This window comes from Phoxinus phoxinus (assembly GCF_949152265.1).
Source record: "Phoxinus phoxinus genome assembly, chromosome: 1".
Taxonomy (NCBI): Eukaryota; Metazoa; Chordata; class Actinopteri; order Cypriniformes; family Leuciscidae; genus Phoxinus; species Phoxinus phoxinus.
Window position 1 is genome coordinate 14,344,617 of NC_136876.1, and position 26,118 is coordinate 14,370,734.

The 26,118-nt window shown below is 37.4% G+C and overlaps 1 protein-coding gene and 1 gene segment (V, D, J or C); both read right to left on the minus strand.

The window, feature by feature from the left end:
• Positions 1-523: 523 nt before the first annotated feature.
• Positions 524-25,942, minus strand: LOC306994392 (immunoglobulin lambda-1 light chain-like). Of its 2 annotated transcripts, none has more exons than XM_079604865.1 (4): positions 8,843-8,981; positions 8,427-8,759; positions 2,114-2,143; positions 524-1,084 (listed from the first exon to the last, which is right to left on the minus strand). In XM_079604865.1, the coding sequence occupies exons 1-4, from the start codon at positions 8,883-8,885 to the stop codon at positions 759-761; spliced, it is 732 nt and encodes a 243-aa protein (XP_079460991.1). In that variant the 5' UTR covers positions 8,886-8,981; the 3' UTR covers positions 524-758. The 2 variants fall into 2 exon arrangements, with proteins under 2 accessions (XP_079460991.1, XP_079460990.1); XM_079604864.1 differs by lacking the exons at positions 8,427-8,759; positions 8,843-8,981 and adding exons at positions 25,432-25,764; positions 25,842-25,942 and having other exon boundaries at positions 525-1,084.
• Positions 10,006-15,516, minus strand: LOC307002875 (Ig lambda chain C region-like). The segment is given in 4 exons: positions 15,326-15,516; positions 15,055-15,245; positions 14,442-14,445; positions 10,006-10,645 (listed from the first exon to the last, which is right to left on the minus strand).
• Positions 25,943-26,118: the final 176 nt, after the last annotated feature.

A 26,118-nucleotide genomic window follows, 5' to 3' on the forward strand; every position in this document is an offset into this window, starting at 1 on the left:
AACAGATAAAACGAGCACAGAGAAACCGATGATTTACATAGAGCTGATTATAACAGCAGGTGTTTCCTGTGTGTCAGAATCAACTTCCTGTCCTGAAGAAAATCTCCACAGCTCACTGCATCTGCTAGAAGATAACTTTAAAATCCATATTCACATGATGTCGGATCACATGAATGTCAGGCCACCAGGAGCATTTTGTTTCTTTTTAGTAACTTTTATGTATCAATAGTCATTTGTCATTTGTCATTGAGTCACTCTTTATTATCAGTCATGTGATCGTCTCTATATTCAGACGACATTCATCTCTGCTGTGCTCTGAACAAATGATATTCACTAGCAGTAACACTAGTTTAATTTGCTCTTTCCACTGAAGATCTGAGGTTTCATATATGGTTTATTTTAGTATTTACACAATGATACTACTTTTATTATTCATTCTTCCATTGATCGTAGAAGTGAAAACTGACTTAGTAAGGAAGTAGTTAATAAATTTTGAATGGTTACATGCTTCATTTCTCCACAAAAAATCAATAAGAAAACTGTTTGTTCAACATGCGCTTTATTAAACAGTTTGTTAATCATCTTACATCATCATTAAAGCCAACATATTGTCTGCAGAAAATGACACAGTTCAGGCACTAAGTTACATTCTTGAACTATTTTTAATAGATTCTATATTCATGATTTCTATTACTCTATGTCCGAAGATATTATTCCTCGCTATCATAATCACTCAAACAACATCAGATTCTCTGAGTTTAGTCGCTGCATTCAGATTTCTTGACTCTTGTGCTGGTGGTCTTTGAGGCGATAATCGCTTCACATGTCAGATCTTGGTCTTTGTCCCACTCTGAGCTCTCGATGGTTAAATAACTGCTCATCTTGAATTTCTGGTCAGGCTGCTGTTCAGCAGAGCCGGTGAAGACGCCTGTAGTAACCGAGTTCCCGTTCACAAGCCAGCGCACATCAGCAAAACCCACAGACATGTGATTGATCAGACACACCAGAGTGACTTTACTGGAGCTGGTCAGATCTTCTCTGGTTGAACGGAGGATGTTCAGCACAGGAGGAGCAACATCAGCATCTGCATCAACACAAATCACCATTAACATGGACAAACATCTGCATCTGCATCAACACAAATCACCATTAACATGGACAAACATCTGCATCAACACAAATCACCATTAACATGGACAAACATCTGCATCAACACAAATCACCATTAACATGGACAAACATCTGCATCAACACAAATCACCATTAACATGGACAAACATCTGCATCAACACAAATCACCATTAACATGGACAAACATCTGTATCTCAGACACACATATGACTTATTGAACTCTGACTACATTTCAACATTGAAAATTTCACACATTCCATGTCAACATGTCAAAATATTTAATAAATAAATAATATTATAATTATTTGTTTAAAAACTGCATCTCAATGTCTTTATTGACTTGCAACACAAAAGTAAAATAGTGCATGTGTGTAGTTTGTTGGATTGTTATATTCTACATCAAGATTTTGGGTTGAAATGTACATGAATTTATATATGGCACACAGTGTGTATTTTAGATGCTGATACTATATTTTCTACTATTTTTAATCATCTTTGTGCCTTCACAGCTCATTTTCAACTGTCCTACGTGACATAAAGGTACAAATTGAGTAATATGGTTCATAAAAGCTTCATGTATAATAATTATTTAAAAAAACATTCAGCAAAACAGTTTTAGATGTAAAACAGCACGTCACACACCGCAGGTCAACTTCTCATGTGTTGTTTCACAGATACTGAACATAATTAGTTAAATGAGGATTTTTTTAAATACATCAAATTAAACACAAAGTAGAAGCTTGTCCTAAATCACAACATGAAAAAGTCTGTTCTATAATAATAATTATTATTATTAATTGAATAAAAAAACAAGCACAGATGAAAGTTAGGCGCTTGATAAAACTTTCTCTGGCTGAATTCACACATTTAACTGTAAATTCACTACAATAATGAGTTTATATATCTATAATGAAGTTTAGGCTATATTTAATACAGTGAAAAGATTTAAAAAAAAAAAAAATACAATGTAAAGATCACTTACCAGTCACAATGAGTTTTGTTCCTTGTCCGAATACCACAGTGACACATTTCATATGTTCAGTCGTACAAAAACCTCCTCAGTCTGTGAAGAGACACAAACAGAAGTGAAACACTCACTCAACCTCAGCGGACTGTGTCCTTTACACATTTATTTCATGGAGAAATGGTTCAGATTCAAACACAAGCACATTTATGTTGCTGTTTTATTCTTCATAGTTGCTGTATTTGACCAAAGTGGCCGGTGTGTTCAGCTACAGGATCACACACAGTCCACCACAGGAATAAGTCCTGCAGAGATGCGGGACGTAAACTGCGTTCTACTCTTGATCCTTTGTATCCAGACTTGCAACAGAAGTTACGAGACGAACAAAGTAAACAAAAGCATCATGACAACAAATGGCAAGTTAGGAGTTTTCACGTTGGTGAAGCTGATTTGATAGTTATGGACCCAAGTGGATTCCTGGGATCATTGCCAAGGTGACGGGCGCTCTCTCGTACCCGGTCATGCTCGAGCTGGCAAAGTAGTGCGTAGACACGTGGATCAAATTCTCTCTCAGGCGGTGGAGAGTTCAGAGTCGGGATGTTTCCTTGGACACATCAGTGTGTAGCGGGACTGACTCCGTTTGTGGAGAAACTGTGACAGAGCCAGCGGGTTTGGGCTCTCAGGACCAGCCAGGGAGTGTTGAAACCAAAACCCTGAGTTCAGTCCCAGAGGTCCGCAGCTCCCAAAGGATGTCACAGTGTCTGATTATGTTTCCTGGTGTCCACTAGAGGTCCTCTTCTCACGGTGTCATTCACATTAGACTACATTTCCCAGCATTGTGTTCTGCCACTCACCTGATCATTGCACACAGCTGTTTCCCGTCACCTTGTTAGTTCTGTGTGTGTATATATATCCTGTCTGTTTCAGTGTCTGTCACGGAGTCCTTGTTTAATGTCACTCACACTTCTGAGTTCGTCGGCCTGTTTCATGTGTCTGTTGGATTGCTTTACTGGATTTTGACCCTTGCCTGGACTGTTTTGTGAGTACGGATTACCCCTAATAAACTACAGCAATTGGATCTACCTTTTCCTGTGTGTGTTCGTGACAAAGGACTGATCAAAAGCCCAAACACTTGGAAGACTTTGTGTTGTGAGAAAAAAAGAAAATAAAATAAAATTGTAACGTTAAAGGTTTTGTTGAAAAAGGTATTGGTTGATGTTGTTATCTTTAAGATGGGTGTAATTTGGAAATGTGATTTCCAAAATAATTATTATTTTTATTTCAAGAACATCCCAACAAAATGTTTATTTAAGTAATTAGTTACGGTATTGACTTGGGACGGAGAGCCGTTTGTCGGGGCGTTTCAAACTAAAGTGAACAACTGCATCACATACTGTCACATACTGTAAGTCTGTTAGTGAAGGGAACATGCTGTGGTCACTTCAAGAAAGTGTGTCTTTACACCTGAGGACCAGAGATGAGAAACTGCTGTAGCTTCAGAAGACCTGGAGTACAGCACATGTAACACTATCCTGTCATGATTTTTTATTTTTTTTATTTTTTTATTTAATACAAAATATTTCTCTAAACAATTACTTACAGGGCAGAATAAAGAAATTGGAGAATATTCTCAGCATTCGTGATTAATTTGTAATTCATCATGGATCTGAGAAGTGAAGTAGTTGTAGCACTGGTCTGGATTATCAGCAATAATTGAGTAGCTTTTTATTTTATTATTATAATACAGATAGATTTGAATTTCGTCAGAAGAAATAGGGATCGCTAAGGAGACGGCGGGTTATCACGAGAAGTAACAGACAGACACAAGTCTAAATTAGAAATAGAAATATAATTGTTTTCACATGGAAGAAAAATAATAAAAAGTCAAGAAGATAAAAGAAAGTAAAATGACAAGATCACATACAATAGACAACAAAACTGACTATGAAAATTTCCACCACGAGTGCACTCTTGTCGGTGTTTTCAAATATATACCCACATAGTCAGTTCAACACTCAGAAAGAAAAACAAATAATATATAACAAAAGACAGAACTTCAAGTATCTCTCGTAAAAAAAAGGTTAAATGTCTCTCAAATCTGGATGGTGGTTGATTATACACCCTCAAAAAAGAAAGAAAAGAAAAAGTTCTTTAAATCAAATTTGTCGTGTTCCAATGAGTAACACTGGAAACTCAAGGAAAGGATATCGGCCTCCTCTCCACGACGTGATGTCTTCTCTCTTTCAACAAACTTGGTTGGCTCGCCATCAAACACGGAGTCTACAGGATGTTACAGAAGGTCGTGCAGTCAGGATGTTACAGAAGATCGTGCAGTCATCATTTCTCCACGAAATCAAGAAGAAAGAAAAGAAAAGAAAACGGAAAAAACAAAGGAGAGAGAAAAACCTGGCCTCTGAATCAATAGCTTTCTTTCGTAAACAGACACGTGGCCAACAATGGCTACGGTGAACTCTTTGTGATCGATTTTTCTTTTGCTCTCATACAGACGCACCTCAACTACAGACGTGCGTGATCATAAAATGGTGTCGGTGAACAAGTAGAATGTATTCCTCTATTCAGTCGGCTTCTTATTCAGAATGCATCAAATTAATTAAATCTCAACTTTAATACTTTATCAAAGTTTTTCATCTTAGATTTATCAAATGGATCACGACGATCAGATTGCGTCTGCTCCTCTCAATCAAGCTCGTCTCTTCTGTCATCGCGCATGCTCGTCAATACCCATGGCGTGAATGACAAAGAGCTCTCATTGGTTGATCACTGAGCTTTTATTATAGAATGAATTCGCATATTTTTCTTAATATTCTTAATTTTTATTACGGGGACATCTTATCACTAAATGGTGTATAAATTAAATAATTACATTTATTTAACCTGTGTTACATAGTGATCATATCATCTGTTGTCAAGAAGCAGAAGTGAATGTGAGCAGTGAGGAGGTTTTTGTCATGTTGTGAATCACTGTGATACGTGCTCACTTGCAGAGCTGTCCCATGTGTGACAGTAATACACTGCAGAATCACCAACATCCACATTACTGATGATCAGACTATAATCTGATTTAGATGAATGTGTTGATGTGAATTTAGGAGCAGAGAAACCAGATCCATATGATGGAGAGCTCCAGCCATGATAAAATCTTAACACATATTGAGGAACTCCTCCTGGAGTCTGTTTGTACCATCTAGCAGCAGAATTAGTTACTGTCCCCAGATTACAGTCCAGTTTAGCCGTTTCTCCTTTATTGACTGAGATTAATGGACTCTGAGTCACTACAGTCACTCCACTGACACCTGCAGAATAAACATAACCTTTATATGAGATTGTGTCAAAACACTTTAAACCTGATATCAGATGTGATGAAAACTTACAGGTCAGAAGAGTAAAGAAAGCACAGATTATTGTGATCATCTTGTGATTTGGTCCGTGTGACGTGTAAAGACGAGCAGTGCTGTAGAATAATGCTGAGAGGATCAGAGAGAGAAACTTTAAGACAGTCAAGATCTCTGAGAGGGAGGAGCCACTGAAAGACACGCCCACCTCGTACAATAGACACGCCCACATATGCCAATAGACCCGCCCACATCTGACACGTCTGCCAATAGACACGATTGTCTATTCTAAATTATATTTATTGTCTATTATAAATGAGCTTCTCACTTCATCACTGAGGAAAATGTGTTGAAGTTTTTCTCAATCGATTCCCACTAAACATTGGATGTCGGATGGACGTGCAGATCATGTCTATATTGGGTCCATGACCAATTCTGGACATCTATTCAACGTCCAAACTAGGTCCACAATTTGGACGTCCAACCATGACACAACTTGGACTTCATTTTGACATTCAACATTTGACTTTTGAAATGTGTAATTTTTTTGACTTCATTTGGACGTCTATGACAGGTGCAGGAAATTTACATGATTAATATATCATTTGTTTTATTTACAAATATCAACATTGTTGTTATCAACATGATTAATACATATGAATACAGATTATTAATAATTATTTAAGAGATGCAGCTTAATATAGTTTTCCTGTAGCTCAACCAGTAGAGCATTGGTGCTTGCAACACAAGATCATGGGTTTGATTCCCAGGGAAAGCAAGAACTGATAGGAATATAAATGTGTAATGCAATGTAAGTCACTTTGGATAAAAAGCATCTGCCAAATGCATAAATGTTGATACAATGGTACAGAAAACACGTCCTCCACCCTTTTGAAACATGGGACTACAGTTATATAGGTTGTATAAAAACAACGTTAAACGCCACATTGCGCAGTGGGATTTCTGCAAACTCAGATCACTGCTCTCAAATCAATTAACACAGTGATCTGAACACTTTACAATGTATAATTGTCCTAAATAGATTGTAAGTTTCTCATATTCTCAATTGAACATAGCATGATTCAGCCCGGTCTCACCCCAAAACGTCATATACTGACGGGTCTTGACCATACGTCAACATACGACGAAACGGGTTCCCCTATAACGTCAATATGAGACGCAGACATAAGCGCACCAGCAGCGCCTCCTAGCGGTACCCTAACGCATACCTAAACCCAACCATTCCCGAATCGTCACACATGGACGTTAAAGGGTACCCTTTTCGTCGTATGTTGCCATATGGTCAAGACCCGTCAGTATGTGATGTTTTGGGGTGAGACTGTGTTACAGCCCATGATTTCAATTGGCCCCAAACTAGTAGGCCAATCTGATGGTTAATAACACACACATCACTGGAAATGCAGTTTTTCATTTACTCAGCTATCACTATTGCATTAACAATAAAAACTATTTTCAAAAGTAGCAAACATTGCAAATAAAAAAATAAGAATAAGCATTAAAAGGGGAAAAGAAAGGATGTAAGTGTGGAAGATGGTGGAGAGAGTTGAGGAATGAGAGAGGAAGAGTGAAACGGGAATAAAGAGATGAAGAGGTTAAGAAAAGGAGAGAGAGAAGAGATGGGTGAAGTGGAGGACATTGGTGTTGTGGAAAGAATAAGAGGAGAAATTGTAAAAAGACATGAACAGAAAGGAAGGGATGAAAGATGAGTGAAGAGACGTAGAAGTTACAGACTTTCAAATGAAATGGAAATAATCCTATAATTAACCATGTACAGTAATACATCCTGGATTCTTCTTGAGAGAAACAAAAAGTTGATATAACACTTCTATATTTATGAGTATTTATTATTGATAGTTGTAGTTTTGAGAGATTCAGAGGGGCAATTTCTGTAAATGCCCAAACATTTTTAAGTTCAAGAACACTAAGGATGACCAAGTATGTTTTGAATGGAATAAGAGCAAATCATGTTTAAACACCATCAACCACAACAGAAGAGTCCTGTGAGATGTTGAGGCAGAAGAACCATGGATGATAATAACGCATGATTAGATTATATTCTGTGTGAAATTCTCTGGCCAGATGTAAATCAGAGACTTGATCAATAAAGTTGAGTGATCGCAGAACTGTACAACAGCAAACATCTGCTGCATATTTGTGTATTGTGTATCATTATTTGGGAGTAGGGGAAAAAACAAAAATCAAAATTCCTCATTTAATAACTTTATGATAAAATGCATTTTCATTAGTGTATTTGTGTGTCTAGAGCTGAATATGTTATGAAATCAACAGAGAACACACCTGTAGTTTTGATGATATTTACTTTTTTTAAACACAGAGCTTCATGAACTGTTTGGCTGTAAGATAAGAGTGTGTTTAGATGGCAGTGTTTATTGTTCTGAGAGCAGTGAACTGAGTTTAGAGAAATGTGTCCAATCGACTGAGAAAAACTGTAATACAACAATTTAAAAAATGAATCAGTTTTTTTCCCCTTTGGAATAGTGTTAATCAGTGGTGTATAATAATATTTCTAATATATGTTAATATATTTTTTAAATGAGTCACTGTGATATTTGAATTATGCTTTTTAAAGGTCTATAATAATAAGCTTCTCATGAATGAAATTAAATAATATGAAAAAGTGTGTTAGGCACAGTCACAGTTCACATGTTTTCTTTTTTTCAGATATGCTGTATAATTTCTTAATATATATAATAAAGAAAATAGATCCAAAATAGATCCAAAGTAAAAACATCCATCAAAATTTACGTTAAATGTTCCTCACTGTTAAATAAACTAATATGAAATAAAAATAAATTATATAAATGCCCAACATGCTAATGTAACTGTAAACTAACTGCCCATATTGTACATTGAATTCAAGAACAAGTGAGATGTGTGTAAAAGCAGAAGTGAATGTGAGCAGTGAGGAGGTTTTTGTCATGCTGTGAATCACTGTGATACGTACTCACTAACAGAGCTGTAATATGTGCCACAGTAATACACTGCAGAATCACCAACATCCACATTACTGATGATCAGACTATAGTCAATATTTGACTGAGCTCTAGATGTGAAGCGGCTGGATGTAAAACCATCACCATATAGATTAGGAGAGCTGTGTGAATGATAGAATCTCAACACAAACTGAGGAGCTGCATTTAAACTCTGTTTATACCAGCCGACATGATAACCCTCGTCCTTTTCAATGTTACAATCCAGAGTCACAGATTTGCCTTTTTGTTCTGTCAGCACAGAGGGTTTCTGTGTGACCACTTTCGCAGATCTGACACCTGAAAAATTATAATCAATACAATTAATTTCATCAACTTTGACACCCCTGAGAGAACAACATGTTTGTAGTGAAATAACTTACATGACAGAAGAGTGAGGAGAGTGAAGTAGAAAATGATCAGCATCTTCCCTGTGAAGAGTTTGAGTTTAGTGGAGAGATGAAGAGAATAAGAGAGACTGAGAGACTCATATATGAGGAAGAGAAACTCTGAAAGAGTGACGATCACTGGAGTTCAGCCAATCATTTCATCCAGACACTGCTTTAATATCTCAGTTACTTCATATATGGGGGAAAAAATATGTGATATCCTCCATTCCTGTGAAATGATGAATTTCTCTAAGAGGTGATGTATGAAATCAAATCTATAGACTGATACTAAAATTAAAATTGCACAAAAATATAAAGAATATTCAAAGCATCTCATTTATAATTTCAAAGGATACTGCTGAATATTAAAATTAAATTTGTTCACTGAATCATTTAAACTCAGCACAGGATTTCAAGACAAGAATTTCATTCAATTAGAAGACGTGTTTCAATTTTTATTTGACTGAATATTTGTTCAGGTATTCATGAAAATATATAGTTTATGATTGCGGTTTGTCTCGTGAGAACCTGCAGGTCAGTAAAACTCGTCTGTGTCTCTCCATCATGAGTGAAAACAGAGAAAACACACAATTTACATCCAGCTACAAATGTGAGTTATTATGAAGGAGCTTCGACCTAAAGGACAGAATAAAACACATGTAAAGTGAATAGCTAAACCTAATAGTTAAAACAACTTGTCAAATATTGCATTATGTCATATTGATGTTCGTTAAATCATGCAATATGCACTCCTTTTAAAATCTCAATATACTTGTATTGCATTATCCAGTATATACACTGTCTGTATGGATAATCTGCATTAATCAAAATCAACAGAAGAAACTATATGTGCTTCATAATGAAATGCTCTTGACTGCAGTTTTGTCTTTCTCTCTTCTGTCATTCCACATAACCATTCCTTACTATTTGATCAGATTTCCAAATGTTAAAGTCACCATGAAATCAAAATGGACAATTCTTATTTTTTATGAAATATTGCAGTATTTATTATAAATGACTTATGTTATTTTTAAAAGTTCCCTGATTCTCAATTACAGAAATATATGTTTGATATTATGCAGTAAAAGTTATAAATCAGTAAGAAATGTGATGCAAAATAAAAGCATATCACAAAATCATGTTAATTACAATGTGGTTTTGTGTATATGAAGTATATTTCTCTGTGATCTGTGCAGCTGGTGACTTCTTAGACTAAGTTTGTGTGTTTCAGTTCTGAAAGAGCTCAGAGGAACATCATGATTTACATAAAGCTGAAATTATGAGGCACATATTGTGCAGGTGTATCCTGAGAGAGAGTCATGCATGTCTATGAAAGAAAATGCAAACAAATGCATTGCCAAATATCTTTATTTGCAGAACCAAAACCAAAAATTAAAGTATAGTAATATTAAATGTCAGATATGAAGTCACACAGTTCAAATAATATGAAAAAAAATAAAGAAAAAAGGACAATATTTCAATAACACTGTGAGTTTGAGATACTTTTCTTAGTGAATTCTGAGCCCACTGACACTTCACAAGAGAAATCAACATTATCGGTCCAGTCCGAGGAGTCGATGGTCAGATAGCTGCTCATTTTGAAGGTTTTGTCTTGTTGTTTCTCAGTAGCACTGCTCCAAACTCCTTCTGTAACAGAGCGTCCATTGACTGTCCAGCTGACATGAACCAGAGCTACAGAAATATCCTCAGCCAGACACACAAGTGTAGCTTTACTCTCCTTCAGAGCCTCAGTGGACGGAGGCAAGAGTGTCAGAACAGGAGGAGCCAGAGGAAAGTCTGGAGAAAACAGGCAGGGAATTCATGTCAACAAGAAATATAATATAATATAATATAATATAATATAATATAATATAATATAATATAATATAATATAATATAATATAATTTAATATAAATGTATCACAACTTGTGTAAATGGGTCAGTTGAAGGACACACATTGCATATAAAATACAAGATGTCAGTTTACTAGATAATAAACTGTTAGAACTTTGAATCTGACTCTATAACTAGTTCATTAACTAAGAACAGAACATTACCTGTACATATGAATGGATCGAAACAACATGAGGATAAATATCAAGACTTTAAAAACCTTTACATGTATTTTAATCATATATTTTACATGTATTTTAAACCCATACACTTGAGTTCAGATTTTAAAAATCATTATTAAGGTAAGTTTTGAAATGTTAAAATATATTTACACAGGGAATAAAATCTCAAGAACACTTTATTAAAGTAAATATATATATATATAGAGAGAGAGAGATTTTTGTATTGTATAATTTTTGCAATAATAAAAAATAACTGACCAGCATTGAAAGAGTAAAGTTTACTCACCGATCACATTCAGTTTTGTTCCTTGGCCGAATACCACTGTGATACAAGTCACATCTTCACTCGTACAAAAACCTCCTGAGTTTCAGAGGCGAGAGACACAGAACTGAAACATTCACTCAAGCTCAGATTATAAACCACAACTCTCTTCATTAAAGCTCTTACAGTCATTAAGTGTTGTGATGTCAAGAAACTAGTTCATCCCTTGTGAAAAAATAGTCAACTTAAGTGCACTTTAAATATAGGCTACTCTTGTATTTACCAATACAAGAGTAAATACAAGATAAATACCAATACAAGAGTAAATATAGGCTTGTAAGTTTTGAAATGCAGAATTCCCTCAGCTAAAACTTCAAATGTATTTTGGTAACATTACAATTGCAATTACATTACACCGAGTGTTGAACATTAATATTATACTGATAACACACTTTTAGTGATTTTAAAACACATTGCAATGGCATTCCAAGTAAACTTGAAGTGTGCTAATTTATAGTGTGCTTCAAATAGGCTACAATAAAGTAATCTTAAAGGGTTAGTTCACCCAAAAATGAAAATAATGTCATTAATGACTCACCCTCATGTCGTTCTAAGCCCGTAAGACCTCCGTTCATATTCGGAACACAGTTTAAGATATTTTAGATTTAGTCCGAGAGATTTCTGTCCGTCCATTGAAGCTGTATATACAGTATACTGGCCATGTCCATAAAGGTAATATAAACATCATCAAAGTAGTCCATGTGACATCAGTGGGTTAGTTAGAAGTTTTTGAAGCATCGAAAATACTTTTTGGTCCAAAAATAACACAAAATAAGACTTTATTCAGCATTGTATTCTCTCCCGGGTCTGTTGTCAATCCTTCACAGTTACGCTGATGGCGTAAGACGCTGATGACGTACTATCTGGTGCGCCCGAGCTTCATTAATAGACTGAGGGAGACGCACGCTGTAAAAGTGTCTCATCCGCGACATGCACATTTACGCACCATTAAAAAAATGATATCCACGCAAACAATGTAGAATAGCTTGAATATAGCGTGCGTCTCCCTCAGACTGTAAACGAAGCTCGGGCGCACCAGATAACACGTCATCAGCGTCTTCCGTCAGCAGCGTCACTGCGGAGTCCTGAACACAGATTCACAACAGACCCGGGAGAGAATACAATGCTGAATAAAGTCTTATTTTGTGTTATTTTTGGACCAAAAAGTATTTTCGATGCTTCAAAAACTTCTAACTAACCCACTGATGTCACATGGACTACTTTGATGATGTTTATATTACCTTTATGGACATGGCCAGTATACTGTATATACAGTTTCAATGGACGGACAGAAAGCTCTCGGACTAAATCTAAAATATCTTAAACTGTGTTCCGAAGATGAACGGAGGTCTTACGGGCTTAGAACGACATGAGGGTGAGTCATTAATGACATTATTTTCATTTTTGGGTGAACTAACCCTTTAATAAATAACGACACTGCTTGAGAATTTGCCTTCTACAGACAAACTCCAGTAACTCGCTTTTCAAGAGAACATCAGTGAGAGAATGAGAACAGATATATGTACAGTGACTTCGGTCTTGAACCCGGGTCGCTCGAATGCACACAAATGCACTCGTTTAACGTTGATATGATTTACAGTTACAAGTTCAGCTATATAAGCAACTCTATTTGTCTGTCAATGACAGGTCAATTAAATGTGGATAAAAAAATCGTATCGCTGAGAAAAGTCTCAATATATGCGCAGCAAGCGGTGTGTGAAAATAAACGCGAAACGGCCCGTACGAAAGTGCGTTAAACTTGAAGCTGTTGAAGAAATAAAGCCAGCAGACACAACATTAAATGTCAATAATATTCGTTTTATTCTTGTGCACGCACTAAAACACAGTTCATTCGTTGGTGGAAGAATGTGAACGGGCAGAACTGCTTGTGTTTCAGAGCGCTTCAACTCTCAATGTTCTCCAGAAATGAAAGCTTTAGCTAAGTTCTGCTGGAAAGACTCAATTATTACGTCAACTTTTGCTTCACTTCTATCCAATCATATTCTTATGCTCACTGTATAAAAGCTCGGTACTCACACATGTTTGACCTGTTTGCACAACCTGCAAAAATCGCTCGATGCCATTTCTGCTTCTGCAAGCCACTGATCAATGCTACAAACCAACACGTTTGTTGACACGTTTCATGCCTGGAGTTTTCGCGTCTGATTGGTTGAAGGACTATCCAATTACGTACAGTCATTTGAACTATTACTCGTTGATCACGCCTCTTCTGCAGTATTAAATACAGAGCAGACTCCCCAGACTAATGTTCAATCTCAAAAGATTGAGCTTGGTCTGGTGATAGCCAGACTACCAGATGTAATCTAAAACGCAATGAAATGATTTGGTGGTTTGACAGTCTCACGTTATGCTACGGATTTAAATGTGATGCATGGATTGAAACTATTTTACATTTTAGAGCTGACCCATGCAGGACAGTCAGGCAGCCTGCGCATCATGGAGAATCATGGCTGTCTACGGACCCTGATTCCCTGGCGGGCTCAGGACTGGTACCAAGAGAGTGTGACCATGGGAGTAGTTTACAGGAGGAACGTGTTTTTTACAGACGCATCCAACCAAGGTTGGGGATGTATATATGAATATATATATACATACACATATACATATACACACATACATATATACATACATATACACACATACACACACACATACATACACATATACACACATACATATATACATACATATACACACATACACACACACATACACATACATATACACACACACATACACATACATATAAAAAATATAAACCCGCTAACAACATGTAAACAAGTGCCTCCAAATATGAATTATAAAAATTATAAAAAGCATGAGAGACCCAGTTCCTCATTAAGACTGTTAGGTTCCACTGTGTTAAGAGTGAAAATCCAAAAAGCTTCTCTTTGTAGTATAGGGACTTCACTAAGTCGCCTCCACGTTGCAACTTGCGAGGGTAGAATTTTTTCAATACCCCTAAACTTTAAGGAGACATTGGAGCCATGATTAGCTTGTACATAATGCCTCGCAATTGCCATATTAATCTTCCGAATTGCTGCTTTGTGTTCTGCAATGCGTATTTTAAGGGACCGTTTAGTCTGACCTATACCAAACCGCATGGACATTTCAACATGTAAATCACGTGCGTGGTGTTACAATTAATGAATGAGTTAATCTTGTATTTTTTACCTGACTGGGGATGGGAAAATTGCTTTGTGTCATTTGAGTTAGAACAGTGGGTACAATGCCCACATCTGTAAAAACCCAAAGGAGGGGCAGGCATCGTTGCGTCGATCTAGCTGCGGAGATATCGCTTTCAGCATATCCCCTGCTACGAATGCGCTCTGTCATTTCTACTTCCCCGCGCTCAAACTCGGCATCGCTACTACAGTTCCTTCTAAGCCATAAAAATTGACCAGTGGGAATATTTCTAATAAGTTGTTTGGGGTGATGACTATCTGCTCTGAGAAGACAAATAGTCAGATAGGCAGATAAACAAATATCAACCTCTAAACCTCTGTTAATTCTCACTAAGATCATCTGACAGCAATGGTCAACGTGATTATGTCTAAATGAGACCATACATGAAGTTGAAAATATGTCCACAATGTCCACATTTGAACTAGTTTTTAATCTTGTACGAAGGTTCGATGAAAGTCTATATCGGACGTGCAGAACACGTCAAAAAAAGACGTCATAAAAACTTTCATTCTGGCTCCTCAGTGGACGTCTTATCAACGTCCGACTTTTGTGACAAAGACATTGAAAAGACGTGTTTTGGACATCATTTTGCTTAGTGGGCAGATCCATATTCAACTGAACTCCAGCCATGATAAAATATTAACAACACATATTGAGGAACTCCTCCTGGAGTCTGTTTGTACCATCTAGCAGAATTAGTTACGAACCCCAGATTACAGTCCAGTTTAGCCGTTTCTCCTTTATTGACTGAGATTAATGGACTCTGAGTCACTACAGTCACTCCACTGACACCTGCAGAATAAACACAACCTTTATATGAGATTGTGTCAAAACACTTTAAAAAACTGACATCAGAAATTATGAAAACTTACATGCCAGAAGAGTAAAGAAAGCACAGATTATTGTGATCATCTTGTGATTTGGTCCTTGTGACGTGTAAAGATGAGCAGTGCTGTAGAATAATGCTGAGATGATCAGAGAGAGAAACTTTAAGACAGTCAAGATCTCTGAGAGGGAGGAGCCACTGAAAGACACGCCCACCTCGTACAATAGACACGCCCACATCTGATCAACTACACATGAGCTTCTCACTTCATCACACGGAAAACGTATTAAGGTTTTTCTCAATCGATGTGGCACATTTTCTTCAATGCTCTCAAAACAATTAACACAGTAATCTGAACACTTTACAATTTTCCTAAACAGATTGTAAGTTTATCATATTCTCAATTGCACATAGCATGATTTCAATTGGACCAAACTAGTGGGCCAATCTGATGGTTAATAATACACACATCACTGGAAATTAGGGATGGGTACCGAAACCCCCCGAAGAGAGAGAGAGAGAGAGAGAGAGAGAGAGAGAGAGAGAGAGAGAGAGAGAGAGAGACTTTACAACTCTTTATTAAAACATGTACTAAAACATTAAAATACAATATATTTCACCCTTGCAGACGCAGTGCTACAATATGCATAGGCGGGAAGAAACTAATACAAAAATAAAATAAAAAAAGGAAAAAAAAGAAAAGAAAAAAGAAAAGAAAACATCACCAATTGAACACTATAGTTTCATCTTCACATATTGACAATAAAGCACCATTCACACACCATTTCAACTCAAATTCAAGTACGTTTTTTGTGATTTGATAGAATTTGTATTCCACTCTGATTCTCGATTCAACCAAAGCAGTGAACATTTTCAGTGCACTCATATTGTTCCCCTCAGCAGCCATTCTGCAAGTCTTCCAAATGGCTAATTTAGCTTGTCCAACTGCAAAATTCGCCAAGGTACACTGTTCTCTGTGTGTTTTTGAATACTTGCATCCAAAAATAAAGAATGTCTTGTTCAAACAAAACCCTAGGCTTCCTAGTATTCTTTCCAATAAGTTAAACAGAGGTACCAGCCTAGGACATTCGACAAAAACATGGAACACAGTCTCTGGTTTAGTACAAAAATTACAGAATGATAAAACATCCACATTAAACGTAGAAACAAAACAATTTGTAGGTAACACACAGTGCAATATCCTCCACTGTAAATCTCCAGAACGTTTTGGAAGGGGACTTTTATAAAAGAGCCTCCAAGAGGGATCAAGATCATCAGAAACCATGAGATATTCTCTCCATTTTGTGTCACATCTCTGATTAATATTTCCAAAATAATCAGTCTTTACACATATCTGATAAAACACTCTTTTTCCAACAGCTTGAAAATCAAGCTCCTGTAACCCCTTAAATTTCAATAACTTCCCCTCTTGGTCATCCTCCGTACAAACCCTTGGAGAAACAAATAATTCAGGGAAAGAGCATTGCATCGAATCACCAGACAGGAAACAATTTACAAAATGAAGGAATTGAGAGGGAAAAGCAGCTTTCAGACTGTTTATGAAATGTTCCACCATCCTCACAGACCTGAATCCCACCTGTTCACAAATTTCAGCTGCTGGTCTCCATTTTCTGAGAGCGATATCAATCAGATGTGCAACTGTGGTCAAACCCTTCTCTATAAACTTTTTAGCAATGATATTAGATGTGCAGACATTGTCACCAAGAAAGGAGTTATAAAACAGTGGCTCATTCAGGCCAAAATGATCATTTTCTCGTCTAAATTCCTTAAAAACAGTCCAGGAATTTAAAACTGAAACATAGAATTTTACATCAAATATACAATTCATACTAGACATCAAAAACAATTGTTTATCAAGGGAAAAGCCGCCAAAGGTTCTAAGCAAAGCCAGGCCGAATGACACCCATGGTGTTGTATGCCCTCTAGAATAAAGCAAAGTCTGAGCAACTTTTAGCCTCATAGCTTTAACTTTGGCGTTCACATCAATTAACCCTTGACCTCCTTCATTAACTGGCAAGTAAAGAATTGCAGGGGGAAGCCAGTGATGACCATCCCAAAAAAAAATCTACAAAAATCTTCTGCAAGCGTTGCAATAAAATTTTTGGTGGATCAAGTACATTTAAACGATGCCACAGCATAGATGCAGCTAAGTTATTAATTATAAGCACCCTACCCCTATATGACAATTGAGGGAGAATCCACCTCCACCTTTGTAAACGGCCAGACACTTGATCAAATATACCTTCCCAGTTTTTCTCCATATATGGATCTACCCCCAAAAAAACCCCAAGCACTTTAAACCCTTCCAAGCTCCAAGAACAGAGCTGAGGAAGTACTGGAGGGCCTCCGTTCTCCCATTTGCCCAGCAGAAAGCATACACTCTTCTGCCAATTTATTCTTGAGGAAGATGCCTTCTGATAGACATCCAGAGATGCTACCAATTTCTTAACATCTTCATCTGACCTTATTACCACTGTAACATCATCAGCGTATGCACTTAGTCTAGCAGTTACCACATCTGTACTATAAGGACATACTGTAGAAAGCCCACTTAACTGACGTCTCAGAACTGCCAAGAGTGGTTCAATAACAATAGCATATAAAATACCTGAGAGGCCGCACCCTTGTCGTATGCCTCTGCCAACTAAAAATGGCCTTAAAAGGGTGCCATTTATTTTTAATATGCTGTATACATCTGTGTACAACAGCTTGACATAAGAAATAAATGATGAACCAAAACCAAAAGCATTAAAACATTTAAAAAGAAAGCCATGATCAACTCGATCAAAGGCTTTCTCCTGGTCCAAAGAAACCAAACCTACATCAAGTTTATACACCTTAGCAAAGGAAATCAAATCTCGAACCAGAAAAAGATTATCAAAAATAGATCGATTCGGAATACAATAAGATTGATCTGCATGAATCACTGAAGATATACAAAGTTTAAGTCTATTGGTCAAAGCTTTGGAAAATATCTTGTAGTCAACTCCGAGCAATGACACAGGGCGCCAATTTTTGATGTCTCCAGGATCACCCTTCTTAGGTAGTAAAGTTATCACAGCCCTCCGAAGGCTCACAGGTAATGTGCCTCTTTCCAGACACTCCAAGAAGACAGAAAACAAGTCATTTCCGATCACCGACCAAAACTGTTTATAAAATTCAGCATTCAGTCCATCCAATCCTGGAACTTTGCCCGATGAGAGTTCCTGAACAGCTGCAGTCAGTTCATCAAAGGTCAAAGGTTGATCAAGTCGAGATTTCTCCTCTTCCGCAAGTTGAGGTAAATCTTGAAGAAGTATGTCAGCCATTTCATCATCACAGGGTTCAGCCTTGTAAAGATCCTCATAAAAAGATAAGGCATAGGACATGATTCCACGATCATCAGTCACTTCTCCTACTCCTGGAAGTTTCAAATGACTTAGAATCTTCCTATTTACAGTCTTCTTCTCCAGACTAAAAAAAGATGATGTAGAAGCATCCATGTTGTTAAAAGTAGTAAACCTTGCACGGACAAGTGTCTCTTGGGCCCTTTCTTCAAAAAGATTGCGTAAGAGAAATCTATTCCGTTCAAGGATTTCAGCAGTGTCCACACCATCCGCTCTATCATCAATGTAAAGGCTATCTTGTTCAAGCTGCTTCAGTGTACTTTCCAAGATGCTTTTATTATAGGCAATATAGTTCTGGCAAAAAAGTTTAATTTGCGTTTTGCCAATATCCCACCATTGACTTAGGGACTTATATAGTACTTTTCTCTCTCTCCAAGTCTCCCAAAAAAAAGTGAAAGAGTGCACAAAATTGTGATCTTGCAACAGTCTACTATTAAACTTCCAAAGTGAGTGCTTAAAAGTGCTCTGTGCAGTAGAAAGTTCAACAGACATGTACTGATGATCAGATAAAGCAGTGGGAGTAATACAGCTCTTAAAAAAATTACCCCTAACACTTTTCTGCACATAGATTCTGTCAAGTCTAGCTCCAGATATCATATTAGAGTTAACTTTCAACCAGGTATATTGTTTAATCTGGGGGAAAGCTTCTCTCCAAACATCCACAAGACAATGATGAGTTATCAAAGTTTTAAGTTCTTCTGACGACTGCTTATGTGGTTCTTCATGGTTCCTATCGAGGGCGTGATTTATGGTACAGTTAAAATCCCCAGCCAGAACAACCATTCTATCCTGCAAAACATGACCTAAAGCAGTTTTCAATTTTTTAAAGAAGAGAATTCGCTCTGAACCAATGTTTGGGGCGTACACATTAAATAGTGACAAATTAAGTCCGTGAACCGTTACATCAACACGCAACATTCGACCAGGAACCAATTCGAAAACACTCACAGGTTGCTCCTTATACTCTGGCCCAAAGAGAATTGCAACCCCTGCGCTAACACTAGAACCATGACTTAATATAGCCTGCCCCTTCCATTCACTCAACCATTGTACTTGATTATTTGAATCTGTATGAGTTTCTTGCAGAAAAACTATACTAGCCCTCTTTATCATAACATAATCAAAAAGACTAAACCTTTTAACAGCATCACGACACCCATTGATATTTAAAGTGCCAAATCTCAAGGATGCCATGAAGAGAAAAAAAAAGTACCAAAAAAAATGTGTGCAAGCCATATCACTTTTTGCCTGGTAAATGCAGTGTACTTCTTACATTACTGAGAAGCTTCTTAAGGCGATACCGTTTTGGTCTATCGAGCTCATCAAAAGTTGCCTTCCGCATGGCTACAGTACAAGATATCAGGAAAAGTTTTAAATCCGGAAAATACGACTCAATACTGGGCTTGCGAAGCCCCTTTGTATTGTCAAGGAAAGTATTTATCTGCTGTATTGAATAAAGTTTAACGTTAGTCCTACCTTCAGAAGTACTCTCCAAGTCCACGTCATTCCCATATAGTTCCTCGTCATCTTTATCAAAATCCTCCATCTGTAGTCTTAAATCCATCCCCTCTTGCGATTGCGAAACATTATCCCCTTGACTCTGATCAATCGATTCGTCAGTACTTGTTTTAATATCACTGATTCCAGGTTGTGTTTGTTGTTCATCCTCGTCGGCCTCATGCGCATTTTTTGCATGTACCTGATCCGAACTCAACTCTGGCTGTGTGACTACAGGCCTGACATCAGCCACCTGAGCAACCTCAGCTATCTCCACGGCACTATTGCTGGAATTAGCCGGCCGTGATCTTTCCCCATGCTCCTCGAGCGAGCCTCTCGGCGCTAACTCCGCGTCGGCCTGTGGAAGGAGTAACGGCGCAACGTCCGCAACGTCCGCACCTCGCGCCCCACCATCAACCATATTATCAGCCAAAACTTCATTAACGCCATTATTTCTATTACGATTCGGGCAAGTCTGACGAACGTGTCCGAAATCGCCACAAATAAAGCATTTCATGGACTCAGAACTAATAAAAATAGTGTAATCCTTCCCCTCGATGGTTAATTTCGCCGACAGGTTCAAAGGATCACTCTGGGAACTCAGAATCATGAAAACCTGGCGACGAAACGACATTACATGCTTAAGTTGGGGGTTTTTGCATCCAAGCGTAATCATCTTAATGGGACTCACTAATTTACCATAGCGCACTAGTATTTCTTCTAACTTCTCATTTTTGACAAATGGAGGTACATTTGACAAAACAATCTTTTTTGATGGGCTCGACAGAGGCAAAACGGGCACAAACATTTCATTTATCGTTAATCCGCTCTCAATTAAATCGTTGACCATTTGACTTTGACTCAGAAAAATAACGATCGCTTTGTTCATGCGAGAGGCAGATCTGATGTTAACGCCGCCGACTGCAGCACTCACGGCCACCAGGCAATCCTCTACTGACACAGACGCATCAGGCATACACTTGCAACCGTGCCTGATAATCAGTTGCGAGAAATCACCCGCATTTGTCCCCATTTTCCCCACTCGCTGACCGAAGTCAGCCAAAATAATCCTACCACTTAAACTAGGTTCTAGAAAGGGAAAAGAAGAAAGAAAGAAAAAATTAACTCCAGCTCAACACCTCTCACCCACGCCAAACTCCGTTCACTCGCTCCCAGCATGCAACACACACACAGAGAGAGAGAGAGAGAGAGAGAGAGAGAGAGAGAGAGAGAGAGAGAGAGAGAGAGAGACGAGCCATAGCGCACAACACGACAGCACTGTAGGGGAGACCGGGGATGGTTGTAACAATTTTAACAATTTTGACAATTTTGACCAGCAGAGGACGTCCCTGGATTGTAGGTCCAGTGGCACCGCAAACCTGCTCAATCACTTCCATCTCAGACACGGTTTTAATTATTCTTATTTCTTTTGATTATTTTAATTTCTTCTATGTAAAGCACTTTGAATTACCACTGTTTAGCTTTGCATTTACTGAATGAGCACTGTGCCACTGTTCGTCCGACTGTTTGCACTGTATTTTATTTTCTAAACTGTTTTAATTATTCTTATTTCTTTTATTATCTATGTAATTATTTTAATTTCTTCTATGTAAAGCACTTTGAATTACCACTGTGTATGAAATGTGCTATATAAATAAACTTGCCTTGCCTTGCCTTTCTGTCTATATCTTGTAGTACTTTGAAGTCAGTGTGTTCAAAATGTGATCCAAACTAGTTACAAGTGTCTGCTAGTAAATTACATATCTATTATCTTTGCAACACAAACAGAAAATGCATGGTTTAGTTTCAAACACGAGGAGTGAAATGTTACAATTCACCCCATAGTCTGGGTTGTAACATACCCTGGGGTGAGATGTAACATTATGATATCCACAAACATTGTTTGTTTGTAAGCATGTTTGTTACTGCCAGTGCCAGTGTTAGTATTGGCCATAATAAAATTGAACACTTGAACATTGTGTGTGTGTGTGTGTGTGTGTGTGTGTGTGTGTGTGTGTGTGTGTGTGTGTGTGTGTGTGTGTGTGTGTGTGTGTGTGTGTGTGTGTGTGTGTGTGTGTGTGTGTGTGTGTGTGTGTGTGTTTGTTACAACTAACCCCAGAGTCTTGTTGTTACAACTAACCCAGAGTCATGTAGCCAAGCTCACCTTACAGCTAACAGGCAAAACATTAGCACTAACAACTGGCATGGAAAATAAAAAGTTTGATGAGTTTAACTACAACGCAGAAATTCACATAACAAAAACAAAAAAGTAAAAAAAGTTACTTTCTTACCTCAAAATTGTTTTTTCCCCTCTAACATGTGTGTCTGCCACAGGGCTCTACTCTATTACATGTGGAATAAGAACTAAACTAAGCTTGTGTGAAGTGAATCAAATGATTTGTAACTAGTTCCTGATCGGACAGATTTGAATTGTTACAACTGACCCCTGTTACAACACTACATCCCCGGGCGGTCTCCCCTAATGAGTGAACTAAACATTCAAACGTGTGGTTACAGTTTAGATCTGTGATATTAGTCTGATTTTATTTTATATTTCGGCTTCCAAAGATTATAAAAATAATATATTGAGGTAAAACCATTAAAAACTATATAGGCCTAGTCACATTCTGTCCAGCGCAACATCCTTCCCTTCGCAGCAGTGCGCTGTCTTTAATCCCTAAAACTCAAACTTAACGCCAGAATCAGCACGATCGGTGATTGTTGTAAAATGCAGTATTGTTGCTAAATTGCGGGATGCGTTTATAAAAAGAGCTATTAAAAGCACACAAATCTGCGCAAGAAATGCAGTTCACAAGGTGGCGCGCGCTCCGAAACAGACCGCAACTAGACACAGTAGTATGTTCCTGCACAACCGGAGGCTGCAGTTTTAGGACCGCAGTTTTAGGACCCTAGTTTTTTTGTGACAGCGCCACCTACCGAACTGGATGATATAGCGGCGGCTGCTGTTTCAGGACCGCAGTTCTAGGATCCAGGTGGTTTAGTTTAGTACATAGTATCAAGATCCACCTTGATCCTAAGTCTCATTAGAAAAAAATATATATTTTAACAAATAAGATTATGGAATAGAAAAGCTCCTGCAGCAGGTGGATTAAAGTTAGAGCAAGTAGCATCAAGCTACACGACACAATTTAAAAGATTAATATTAAACTTTTACTTAAAGCTCACTATAAACCACCATCGAGTATTTGTACCATATTCCGGTCGCGGTTTAAAATGGTTTTAAGTCAAAAAAAGATGTTGAAATATGGTATAATAAAGCAATTTATATGGAACTAATGGCTACACCTTGCTTGGCAATACTGTAAACATTCTTAATTCATATGAAAATACCCAAAATCGCACGAAAATCACACACAAACCACATATACTCGAAATCGTGCATTTATTAGCTTCTTGTTTCAGGTGAAGAGATGTGTCTTAGCTTTGTTATCACGGATAATAGGACCGCGTCATGCAGAAGGGCAGGATTATTGTCACGTTGAACCACGTGAGATGATTGACAGCTGTACAGCGAATGAGACTTGCGTACATTACTGACGCAAATCAGGAAGAGGAGACCCAGATCTCTCTGTGTTCGCTGTTTGAGTTTTATCATAAACACTATCGAGTCTTAAATCTTTCTAATGATGCTCAGTTTGTCCAGATAAAATAATTAAGAGTGTGATGTTTTAACGAGTAATGAATGTTGAACAACAATCTGTTGTGATCAACAATGTGATCTTTGCCGCGAAAGGGGTTACATTTGTGTTTTTGGTGATCCAGTTCTGTAGGTGGCGCTGTCACATTAAACTAGGGTCCTGGAACTGCGGTCCTAGAACTGGGGTCCTGAAACTGCAGCCACTCCCGTTGTGCAGGAATACCCTTCTCACTAGACAAGCAATTAGCAAATTATACTTTGGGTTTCATTCATGTGTGCGTCTAAATCATATGTACCCTACACAAAAAAATGTCAAAATGACCGGCTTGGAGTTTCACTTAAACACCGTTTATGTCTTAAATGGACGTAGTTATTGAAATTTTTGGGAGAAAATATGGTGCAGCATCAGTATTAGATCAGCACTCGGTCTTAAAGGGGAAGCAGTCTAATAAACATGCTGACGATATTACTGCGAAACAAACAACAAAAGGCAAAGAGAAAATCACTCACAGCTCTTGAATGAATAACTTTAATAAACATTCATCTATCTATAATAAACTATGCAGTGTTACTTTACATTTGATTACTTTATTAGATTTCTTTTTAGACCATACCTGAACAGTAGCCATTTGTAATTTTGACAAAAACTCAGAGGAGCAATTTCTGTCAAATTCTCTGGCCAGATGTAAATCAGAGATATGATCAATAAAGTTGAGTGATCGCAGAACTGTACAACAGCAAACATCTGCTGCATATTTGTGTATTGTGTATCATTTCTGGGGTATAGGGGAAAAACATACATCAAAATTCCTCATTTAATAACTTTATGATAAAATGCATTTTCATCAGTGTATTTCTGTGTCTAGAGCTGAATATGTTATGTAATCAACAGAGAACACACCTGTAGTTTTGATGATAGTTTTTACTTTTTAAACACAGAGCTTCATGAACTGTTTGGCTGTAAGATAAGAGTGTGTTTAGATGGCAGTGTTTATTGTTCTGAGAGCAGTGAACTGAGTTTAGAGAAATGTGTCCAATCGACTGAGAAAAACTGTAATACAACAATTTAAAAATTAATATTTTTTTTCCCCTTTGGAATAGTGTTAATCAGTGGTGTATATAATATTTCTAATACATGTTAATATATTTTTTAAATGAGTCACTGTGATATTTGAATATGGTTTATTATGCTTTTTAAAGGTCTATAATAATAAGCTTCTCATGAATGAAATTAAATAATATGAAAAAGTGTGTTAGGGAAGCACAGTCACAGTTCACGTTTTCTTTTTTTCAGATATGCTGTATAATTTCTTAATATATATAATACAGAAAATAGATCCAAAGTAAATACATCCATCAAAATTTTCCTCACTGTTAAATAAACTAATATGAAATAAAAATAAATATATAAATGTCCAACATGCCTCTAGGTGACCAGTCGATCTGGTTACACTTGATTTAAATATACTAATGTAACTGTAAACTAACTGCCCATATTGTACATTGAATTCAAGAACAAGTGAGATGTGTGTAAAAGCAGAAGTGAATGTGAGCAGTGAGGAGGTTTTTGTCATGCTGTGAATCACTGTGATACGTACTCAGTAACAGAGATGTCCCATGTGCCACAGTAATACACTGCAGAATCACCAACATCCACATTACTGATGATCAGACTATAGTCAATATTTGACTGAGCTCTAGATGTGAAGCGGCTGGATGTAAAACCATCACCATATTGGTTAGGAGAGCTGTGTCCATGATAGTATCTCAACACAAACTGAGGAGCTGCATTTGGACTCTGTTTATACCAGCCGACATAATAACCATCGTCCTTTTCAATGTTACAATCCAGAGTCACAGATTTGCCTTTTTGTTCTGTCAGCACAGAGGGTTTCTGTGTGACCACTTTCGCAGATCTGACACCTGAAAAATTATAATCAATACAATTAATTTCATCAACAAACCTGAGAGAACAACATGTTTGTAGTGAAATAACTTACATGACAGAAGAGTGAGGAGAGTGAAGTAGAAAATGATCAGCATCTTCCCTGTGAAGAGTTTGAGTTTAGTGGAGAGATGAAGAGAATAAGAGAGACTGAGAGACTCATATATGAGGAAGAGAAACTCTGAAAGAGTGACGATCACTGGAGTTCAGCCAATCATTTCATCCAGACACTGCTTTAATATCTCAGTTATTCACATATGGAAAAAAATCCTAATGTTTCCTCCATTCCTGTGAAATGATGAATTTCTCTAAGAGGTGATGTATGAAATCAA